This window comes from Etheostoma spectabile, chromosome 18, assembly GCF_008692095.1.
Source record: "Etheostoma spectabile isolate EspeVRDwgs_2016 chromosome 18, UIUC_Espe_1.0, whole genome shotgun sequence".
Classification (NCBI taxonomy): Eukaryota; Metazoa; Chordata; class Actinopteri; order Perciformes; family Percidae; genus Etheostoma; species Etheostoma spectabile.
In genome coordinates this window covers 15,320,524-15,331,430 of record NC_045750.1, presented here as the reverse complement: position 1 = coordinate 15,331,430, position 10,907 = coordinate 15,320,524, and the positions used below count along the sequence as shown (strand labels likewise).

Below are 10,907 nucleotides of genomic sequence, written 5' to 3'. Positions count from 1 at the left end.
GTGGGTGGCAATTATGCTCAGTTGGTTCACTATTTTGGCCCAAACTGAAATTTCTCATATTTATGGTGCCGAGACGATGAATCCTTTCCCATCTTTGGTGATCCTCTGACTTTTACCATAGCGCCACTCAAATTATAAATTGGTCCAAAACTTTGGTTTATGACCAAATATCTGCAAAGCTAATGATATCCCCGTGAGCCTCAGTTGTACTCTGTGTTTGTTGCTATTTAGCAAATGTTAGTATGTGAACACGCTAAACTAAAACAATAGTGAACGTTATACCTGCTAAACATCAGCGGCTTAGCATGCTGACGTTAGCATTTAGCTTAAAGAACTGCTGTGCCTAAGTGCAGCCTCAAAGAGCTAGCATGGCCGTACACTTGTTTTTCCAAGCATACAGTCAGGAATATTGAGTTTTACATTAATACAGCTACATATTCACACTTTGACGGCTGCTGTGTCTTCTGGTATTAGGCTAAAGATAGGTTAAAGCCCATGACTCAAAATACATCCGAGCTGCCATGTTGCACTCATCTGGGGATTATCATCGTAGATTAGAGATAGTAATGGAAATAGAAGTGGAATAGTTTTTTTCTTGTCATCCACTGGATTAAAAACTTTAAGTCAAAATGCATTGTTGCTGCCCCGCATGATGGCCGGCCAGCCTAACTGTGACAGACAATATTTCCCCCAGCAATGAACACATATTTAACGCTGTACTTGCGAGAGGCCGGTGAGGAACGCTTTAGGATAAAGTGTGAGAGCATCAAATATCTGAGTATGTTAGTTCTAATTATCCATTCCCAGTTACCAAATGGATGCACCAGCAGCAAGCCTCCCCAAAGCAGCGACAGCTAGTTTACATCAGCAGGGTGCCTGTTGAACTCAGAGCTAATTTGTCCCTTAACAAGAACCACTTAGCCATTACAGCGCTCGCCGCTGTCTTCATGCCATGGATGTTTAGTGGAGCAGATTTTGCACGTAATAAGCGGCGCCTTAATGTGGATTGAGAATTTTCCCTAAAATCTGCTCAGCATTCAGCATCCTCCACAGCTGGATTGTCGCACTCACACACACACATCTACAATATCCTTGCAGCGACTCATTAAAATTTGAACAAAATGTAAACAAAACAACACATTAATTTTGAATCATGCAATTTCTATTCCATCTAAAAGGAACATTTATTCATTATGAATGATGATTATTCTGCTGTCTCTCTCTCTGTCCTTCCCTTTTCTCTTTCTCTGTTTTCCTCTGCAGCCACTAAGGTGCTGATAGCTCCAGTGGTCATTTTGTTGGTCATGGTGCTCGGAGCTTTCGCAGTGGTGATAGGTAACACAATTATACACATGAACACACACACGCACGTAAAGAATCAGGGTGAGGCTCCAGCGAGCGTGGCAAACCGAAAACAGCTAAATGGTTTGGCTATATTACAGATAGTTTCTTCCACACAGCAAAGCCGGTCCACTCTCTATGCAAAAATAACAAACATAAACATGCTACAAACTTTACATTAGCATACATGGCAGTCATTCTCAGTTATATGCCCTAAAAGACAAGGAAACTGTCAAAGCTTTAGATCCAGATTATCACCCTCTGGGCGACTGGCTTTTATTTCCTGAAACTACATTTACTAGTAAAATCACCCAGCTGCGCTCTGTGAGCACTCCGTCAGACAGTGATGTGAACTATTGATGCCTCGGCTGAACTGTAATTAGTGTTAACTTCTTTCCCGTGTGTGTGCGTCTGACAGATGATCCGCTACGGGCTAACACACGCTGATGGAAGAATCACATTTATTGTCATCGTTATTAGAATCAGTGCTGTGCTGCTCTCTTTTTCAGCCTAATTAACATACACATACACTATGCCAAATATAAGATAGAATAATCAAATCCACATAGAAAACTCATCAGAGCTCGACATTAACAGACAATTCAAGATTTCCATTCTACGTTAATTAATAGTTAATCCAAATTAGTATCAATTGAAACAAGGCTTTAATCCATCTTTGTCTTCTCTTCCTCTTCATCTCTACAACCACCTTCCCTGTCTGCAGGCCTGGTAGTTTTCCCCGTCTACTATGTGTGTAAGAGGAGGAAGAAGCAGCGCTCACAGGGCTCCGGACGGTGGATCTGACTGCAACCTGCACTGCATCTAGAACACACACACGCACACGCACACAGCTTGAAAGACGACACACACACACATCTCTTCAGGGATGAACACTCCAGCCTGACTCATTGCAAACGTTTGAGAGGAACATCACACAATTAACAATGGTGAAGAGACTTTTTAAGACGGAAGGAAGTCTATAAACATATGATGTAAGGGCGTGGATAATCATACATCATCATGCAGAATATTTCAGTGGGCCGCTGCTGCAAAAGAAATACTGGATATTCAAGTAGAAAAAGACAGAAAAACAAAACGCTTATTTAAATTTAGTTCTCTTCAGATGATGGTTGACAGTTAGCTTGACATCAGCTTGGAGTCCATCGGTTAGCCTGATATGATGCCATACTGTTGATTATTGTGGATGACAGACTTTTTTTTTTTTTTATAAAGGTTTTAATAGTGGTGGATACAACTTGACTTGATAAACACTGACTGCTGGAAAAGGGGCGAAATGTAACCTTCTTGTTGAACTTTTGCAAACGCTTCTTCAGTCATTTGTCAAAAGTGCAAGATGGAAACTGAATTCAGGACCAAGCCATGATGGGAAAAAAACGAGTTCTCACGGATGCAACAAAGCTGACATTAAATTTGTGCAATCTTCGCCTGTTGCTTTGACAAGCACACACTATTCAAAATAATATGAAAGGACTTCATTTGGACGGATGGAAGGATGACACGTTACTATTGGATAACCTCGACTCTGCCTCAAGTCATTGCTAGACAGAGTGAAAGTTGGGTCCTGTGTCACCACCCTAAGAGTGACACCTAATTTCAAAGGCCACACCAACCTTAGCTTTATAAAAAATAAAAAAAGTGTCCGGTTTGCAACAAATATTCAGCCCACTGACCCCTTATAGAAATATTGGAAAGCGGAATTGTAGCAAGCCACCATTGTTTTCTGTTGTGGTTCTCCCATCTACTCCTCCTCCCGTCTTTGCCTTTCTTCCGCACCTTCCTTGGGTCTCTGCCCTGGCGGTACGGTGGCTCACACACCCTCACCTCTGCCTTGCCCTATACTGTACGCCAGTATCTGCATCATCAAAAACATGAAATAATTGCTGCTGCTGTGGCAATTGTGCCAAAACAAAATGCTGAATGTGGCAGGACAGACGGTTGACCCCGTCCCTTTTGTTAGATTTTTTGTTGTTGTTTTCTGGGTTGCTTGTTGCAGCAGCGTTGGGAGGTGATGCTGCCAGTGTGTAGCGGAGGCTGCATAAAGAAATAGAATTAGAGGCTCTGTAGGATTATAGGAATATGCATTAGATAGTTGAAAGCTGCTTTGAATTAAAAATAACTGAACTTACTGGGTGGCGGTTTGCGTAAGTTGCATTAGCTCTTTTTTTTTTTTTTAAGAAAATTAGTTCAGAAGTTATTGTCAGGCTGCGGTGCACTGGATGTGGTAGATTATATATGGATGTTAATTATTAGGTGATCAGGTTTTCAAGGTGTTTAAGAATTGATGCCGTTTGGATTTGTGCAGTGATAAGAGGACGTCTATCTGCTGGAGACTTTGGATAGTGACATAGTGGCGTTTAACATAAACACACTTAACTCATTCACACTGGAGCATGTTGCAAGAAGGCAGACACGCAGAGTGCTGCCAGGAAACAGGAGATTTTCAAGAGCTTTAAAGGTCGTCACCTGGCAGCAGCCAGCTTGCTGTCCTTCACTTATCCCTCTATCCTCCCCTCCCTGCTGTCAGTTCTTAGTTTTCAACACATCCAATGGAGCTACGGCTGCTCTTGAGCCACAAAAGAATCATCCGAACTGGATGTTTTTAAGGCCTCCGGTACGTGAGAATAACACAGGGCTATCTGCGGTGCACGATGCGGTCAAGTACATACAAGTGGTTTCCACATCACTCATATTTATCTCATATATTTGTGTGTTTTTTTTATCCCATCATTTCTTGGAGCAATCTTTTTCTTTTTTTTGCTCCATCATGAGACATTTATGAAGACGTTTTAAAGAAAGTACAAAAGGACGAGGAGAAGCACAATATATCTGCACCTAAAAGATGCTACGGCATGGAAAAAGATGTGAAATGGTAAAATGATACAAATTTGAGGGGAACTGCCTCCATTGGAAACAAAAGTCGCACAGTGAAGGTAAATGCATCTTCAAATCTGTTGTGGTTTCCAGTGGAGTAGAAATCCTGAGTGTGTCAACACATTTCATCACTGAATCTTCACTGAAACCAGGATTTAAGACATAGACAGCAGGGTTGGTGTTCCTGCATGTGGCACATCATTAGCTTCTCTTTATCCCAGGGATCTGGCACCTTTTCTACATCTCAGAGTCAATAAAAACCAACTGTCGAGTACAGTTTAACTGTACACACAAGGTTCCTAAAGGACACCGGTAATTTATTGTCACACACCGCTTTTGGTAGTTCCTGACTCTGGGTTTTGAATCCACTCTCAGGGAGTTTGTTTTCTGTGCACTGTACCCAGAGCCCTCCATCCACATGAGCCGTGGCACAGCAGTGGCTGAGCAGCACCGCAGAGTCAACATGCTTCCTGGTGCGTTTCCCCACAGCTGCTTAGCAACCATATTTAATTTCAAGGAAGTAAAAACACCGTAGTGTCAAAAGAGATCAAAATATCTCAGTGATGCAAATAGCATCTGTGTTTTCCGGCATGACCAAGCAGTTTTGCAAACGCTGCTCGGGCGTCAGGGGACTATAAAGTGGTACAAGATACTTTTTTGTAAAGGTTGCGCCAAACAAAAACCTTGAAACTATCTACTTACCAATTGTTCACTTGCATCATATGCATACACGTTTTATCTAACTGCTACGCTAGTACTACACTGACATGTTCCATTGCTGCATTTTTTCGTTCGTTTGAATGAAATATGACTGTCAGCGTGTGATGGACATTTGTATCTAAACGTGTCTACCGCCCAGAGAAATTGTTTTAATGTACTGTGGGCACATACGTAAATATTTTACTATTTCTTAGGCATTTTACCAAAAACGTTGCCCTGCAGTTTACACTGTACCAATCCTGAACTGATTTGATTAGCTCATTGCCTGAAAATGAATGAATAGGATCTTTGATAATTGATTCATCTCTAACATAATTTATCAACTAATAATACGTAACATTCGGCCAAACAAAGTAAGCAACTTCCTAGGAGCATGAGTTTACAGTCACATTTATTTGGCAGTTTGGCTGTGAGACAGTAATTGCCAAAATGAATTTGTTTGACCTGGTCAGCTGCAGGACAAATGTAAATGAATAATAACATGATTATAATTGTCCTGGTTACCCGCTCATATCTGTTTTCTTCACTTTTATACACGTACAAGTGTGTTAATTTGTCTCATGTTAAAATGCCATGTGGAAATGCCATCATTGCTTTGTTTTGTTGTTGTATTCTTACATATAACTGATGTTTAGGTTAAAGTTAACATCAAGTCATCCAGTGACTCAAGTGTTAATTTGGCCAATGAGATTTCCTTTGCTGGGTTTGTATTGGCTGGCTGAGACCCCTGGCCTTTTTGTTTGGTACAATCCATGCGATATTGGCATAAATATGCAATAGTGCCTTCACAGCCATTATTGATCAGGGTTTGCCAACCTGTGGTTCAGGGCCCCAGCGTGACTCCCGACATTACAAATGGGATAAAAAATCTATCAAAGCCTCACCAAGTTATGTGTGTTAGAATAGCTTAAGCAAAGCATAGCATATACTAATATGGGGTTCCTAATGCATGGAACCACTGTTAAATATATGTATGGATCTGTTACCCCGACACACCGGGCAATGTGCAGTGCAAGCAGCCCCTCGATTTAGAATGTGTTTTAAAAAGCTGAAGATTTAACCAAACCTCTAAAATAGTACAGGTAACCACAGCACAGTGTCAGCTACATTCCAAATACTCCTATAGTTTTGCACAAGTTAAACTGTGACTTTATTTTGGCTCATACAAACCTCACACTTTGGACTCTAAAGATTTAAAAGGAGGAAGCCGTAGCAGAGCTAGCATCGTCTCCACCATTGGATGAGTGTCATAAGGCTGGTATGGACAACAAAGGCTCAGTGGAGGAAGTGATTATATTAAAAAGAGGTGTAATTGTCAACAAATTAAATGTGTAGTTACGGACAATATACCATAGGTCAATTTCAACTCAGGAGGCCTGTGTATATTGGTTTTGCTGTAAATGGTGTATCATCAGCAACATCAGGATGGGTCTTCGCTACTGTGGACATGCAAACTGGTTGGAAAACGGCCACATTTTATGTCTATGTACCACTTGGTTTTCAAGGGTATTTCTTTTCAAAGGAATGTCTTAAACTTGATTACTGTGTTTCCTTGTTTGCACTAAGAACAGATTCTTCCACCTGCTGCCATCATTCAAAATGTCTGCTGATATTATTGCTCACTTAGCCAGGCACATTGTTTTCATCTGAGGATCTGATGAAGAATAAACCAACCTGGGTCAAATGCCAAAATGTTCCGGTTTGACTCTTTCATTTGATATTGACATATTATACTTTCTGTTGACAGGTTTGTTTGTTTTTACTCCTAATTTATTTAATGTTTTTGAGTCACTGACAGCCTTCTTTAGAAACGGTTGGTCTGTGGGTCTGTGGATCAGTCTGTTCCATCAACCTCTTTTTATTTCCTACCACGGGTGTGACAACAGTTTTATGTCAGCAGGGGTCAGAAGTGCACTGCAGGAGGCAAATCCCTAGAACCTTGACTTTCATTTTGGTAGGAGCAATGCAAATGCAAAATGACATGCATAGTCAGAGTAACAAAGAATATTACAGTATTAAGATTACTTGGATGATTACTAATATGACATTTTGTAAATAAATAATAGAAATGATAATATAAATCAAATTACTTTAGCATCTTTTATTAGTGAATCCCTCTATAATTATTGTTGTTAGTAGTAGTAGATGGATAGATATATATAGATAGATAGATATTTATTGATCCCAAAAATGGGAAATTATGGTGTCACAGCAGCAAAATCGTAGTTGATATTGTTTTTGTTAAGAGCTGCACACAACAATACAAATAAATGCAAAAGGTTTAAAAGGAAACATTTTACAAAAACACCAGTGGTGGAAACAGACAAAGTACAATCACCCAAGTACTGCACTTGAGTACAATTATGAGATACTTTACATGAGTATTTGGATTTCGTGCTATTTTATACTTAATTATGAGGGAACTTACTCTGCTGCATTTAGACCTTACTTTTACTTTTGACGATAATAATTACTTTTATTTTCGTACCGGGGTTAGTATGGGGTTTTATACACTGAGGTAGCCTCGTGCTACTTTTACTTAGTATCTGAATACTTCCTTAATTTCTTCTTTTCTACAGAGTATGCGGTTTTGTCCAATGAGCGCACTATGTCCAATATATCTGGTTGGTAATTGAATTAAGCAAATTACAAAAGCGCGAGCCCATTGGCTCGTGCTCCAAGCACCGCCCGAAAGTGCTGGCCCAGCGCGTGACAGCCGAGGATACCCGAGTAAAAACACAGTGACCTAACGGACGGAGCTGCGCGTGCTGCCGTGTCTCGTCTTGTTTCAGGAGGGATTTGGGAAGTTCACCTGGCTGTCTGTGATGGAGACCAGACAACAAGGTGAGTCGCTGTCGCAGCATGTTGAAGACAACTCTTTATTTTTCCAGACACAACTTTAAAACAGCTGCTGTTGATCTGATAATGAGGCTGCACTGACTGCACACGTCACTGTTTTGACGTTGAAGGAGTGAAAAGCAAAGTAGCCCGTAAATCCCAAAAATACGGAGAAAGTCAAAATTGGTAGCCTGTAGCGATAACTTTGAAGCGATAATTTATAGCCCGGTTTTGCATATGTTCAAATTATAGCCGAGTGCTTAAACCGGCATGTATCATTTTCTTGTTCAGTAGCCTACAATGTTTCTATGGGCCATTCATACATTTGCTTTCTGAATATATTTCTGAGGCCTAGAGCTTTTTCAGGAAGCAAATACATTTCCTGAAGTGAAGCTTCAGGCATCCACAGCTAGACAGTTGGTCAGTGTGCTGTAGATTAGTGTCATTGTTTATTCAAGACATCATGGAAACTCCAGATCAAATTTGAGTCTTGTGGCTGGATACTGTTTCCTGTCTCAGAGGCTATCTGGTGGTCTAATGCACCGGTTTTCGAGTATTCTTTTTGGTATTTGTAGAACTTCAGCAGTTGTGACAATTTTCTATTGTTCACTAAGATCAATTTAATTGTCCTGTTATCCACACCTGCATCATCATGACTGTATGTGGGAGGTGTTTCTAGTAATAGGAGTGTCTTTTTGTCTCATCTGGCTTTAAGGGACATGTAACCCTTTCATGTTGCTGGATGTTGTTCTACCATTTGTGGCATTAGTGCAGGCCAGCTATTGGTGCTGTGTTACTACCTATATGTGTGCACTCTAAATAATTTACATTCCGAGTAATTTGCACATGTAATCGTTAGGTACAGGTGGCATTGTTTTTTATTGCATATTGCTCTTTGATTCCGCCAAAAGTTTTACTGAGGAATGGGAATTTGAATGTGAAAAATCAGAAATGAATCAAGTCAGGTAATGACTCCCACATCCGTGAAGGTAGAAAGCTTACTGTTTGTTTATGCAGGTAGTCAATTGCATTCCTTTTGCAGGTTTATATGTGTAGCCTAGCTATGGCTAACTGGAAGTCAGCAGAGCGTTGTGTTCAGAGTTAGAGGCTGGAGCAGTGCAGACGGCTTTAGATTGTCAAAGAAACTTGATTAATATGAAGGTTTTGCATGTATTGTTGGACTATTGGCTCCTAAAACATCCCAAAGGTTTATAATCCACACATTAAGTGTTTTTTTAATGTGTTTTAAATTATAAGGTCTAAAAAAAATAATGGTCTGAAAAAGGTTTATATACAGTAGTTGAGTATTGTTGCTGGTTGGCCATACTGCATGCAACTTGGCCTTGGTTTAGCTTCAATTGATTTCGCAGCCATATGACTTTCCCTAGGCCTCTGATTTAGCATAGACACATGACCAGCGGGCCAAACGGGAGTCTTGTGACTAAAGGCATTCCACCCCGGACAAGGGGGGAGAGAAAACAAGATATTTTTAATTCATTTGATGAAATGGATCAAAAGTGATCACCTTCTTTGATCTGCTAAACTGATGCTTTATCATCAGAAGAGTTTCACAAAATGTGGCCCATTGGAATAAGCCTTCATTAACTTAAGGAAGGAAAGTTCTTTGGAAACAAAGCTAAAACATATGAATGCTACTTCATGTTTATGTTTTACCCTGGAATCTGCGACCGAGCTCTTTTCCTCCTGAAAGAGTGGTTTATTAGTCTAAATGCAGTAGATAAACCAGAAGGAAATCATTGTTAGTGAAACAACACTGTCCTTGCCGGTCTGCTTCCTCCTGTAGTACTGGAGTATGGTGTAATGAGATTTCATCAGCAACCAGAGAACTTGGATCCCTCAATAACCTTGGAAATTCTTGCATAATTATTACAATCAATCTTGTTGTTATCTGTGTGGCACAGATTTGCTCCACTGAATACTTTTTAAAAAGCAGATATATCCTATTTTAACAACTCCAAGAAGTTGAGATTTGTGGCACAAAGCATCAAAAGTCAGACTTTGTGTTACCGTACAAATGCAGACTCAGATAAACTGCATGTAAAGCAGACCTCAGTGTTATCAAGTTGCTGACAGGGCCAGGATGGACCCTGAGAAACCCCAAATCCCTCGAGGGTGACGTGTGCGTGTGCATTTGTATGTAACCAGTTTTTTTGTCTCCTCTTGCCCTGCTGCCTTGCTCTGCTGCAGAGTTGTACTCTGGTGTTCTGAGTGAAGCAGTGGTGGACTGGGGCAACATGAGTCCTGGAGAGGAATGGGTTAATTCAGCCACACACAAGGGAGAGCAGGGTAAGACTCAACTCTCCCAAATAAAAACCCTACAATCCACACTGAATCACAGGGTGTTAATATGCTGCTGCACACAGATCATGTCACAGGAAGTGATGTCGAAGCATGTTTGTTTTGTCTGGGACATCAGCTGTTAAATGGAGAGTGACATCACTGACTGGGGTTTTGGAACAAGTGCGGTGTGTTTAGTGTTTAATATTCAGGTCAGTGCAGTGCAGTGGCAGTTTTCTTCCTAATGTGATTCAGTGTTGATTTAACTGCTAGACGTCAGTTGAGTGGGTGAGTGTGGTCTTAAAATATTACAAATACATATTTTAAATTTGAGTTGACATGAGGATTGTTAAAATAAGAATAATTGACCCTTCTGGAGTGACTCAATGTAGAAAATATTCATCCCAATTTCCTGAAGCCCAAAAGACATATTCATAATATAAGAGAAAGAGAGAGACATTAGCCTTTTAGCTTGAGTCAAAATATAATCAATTATCAAAATAGACTGCGATCCCTTCATCTTTACTGTGAAAAACTGGCATTTGATGCCACTTTTAATGCCAAATCATTTAACTGTTTAGAGAATTTAAAAAACAATGTATCTGTAGTATGCATTGGGTGTCTGAACATGCATAATCAAAATATTTGACACCATCAGTCAAAAGTTTGGGGTCACTTAAAAATTTCCATTGCACTCCATTGTCGACACAATACCAGCTCAGATCAGTTGCATTGTTTTGTTTTTTTAACCAGGACAGCGGTTTTCAGATTACATTATGTTCTTACATAATTGCAAAAGGGTTCTCCAATGTTTTCTC

The 10,907-nt window shown here is 40.2% G+C and overlaps 2 protein-coding genes across 16 annotated transcripts in view; both read left to right on the top strand.

Annotated features, from left to right (window-relative positions):
* Positions 1-10,907, top strand: part of rnf217 (ring finger protein 217) — a 33,066-nt gene that overhangs the window by 8,785 nt on the left and 13,374 nt on the right. Inside the window, exons 6-7 of one of the 3 annotated variants that reach the window (XM_032543877.1) lie at positions 1,264-1,271; positions 3,320-3,332. In XM_032543877.1, the coding sequence (XP_032399768.1) occupies positions 1,264-1,271; positions 3,320-3,332 (21 nt within the window). Of the gene's footprint in view, positions 1-1,263; positions 6,646-10,907 lie in introns of those variants that run through there. The other 2 variants (XM_032543876.1, XM_032543875.1) reach the window with 2 other exon arrangements.
* The window catches only part of tpd52l1 (tpd52 like 1), a 16,666-nt gene continuing 13,374 nt past the window's right edge, over positions 7,616-10,907 (top strand). For 5 of the 13 annotated variants that reach the window (XM_032543882.1, XM_032543880.1, XM_032543883.1 and 2 more), the window contains exons 1-2: positions 7,652-7,797; positions 10,000-10,098. In XM_032543882.1, the coding sequence (XP_032399773.1) occupies positions 7,779-7,797; positions 10,000-10,098 (118 nt within the window). In that variant the 5' untranslated portion in view covers positions 7,652-7,778. Of the gene's footprint in view, positions 7,798-9,999; positions 10,099-10,907 lie in introns of all 13 variants that reach the window. The other 8 variants (XM_032543881.1, XM_032543886.1, XM_032543891.1 and 5 more) reach the window with 6 other exon arrangements.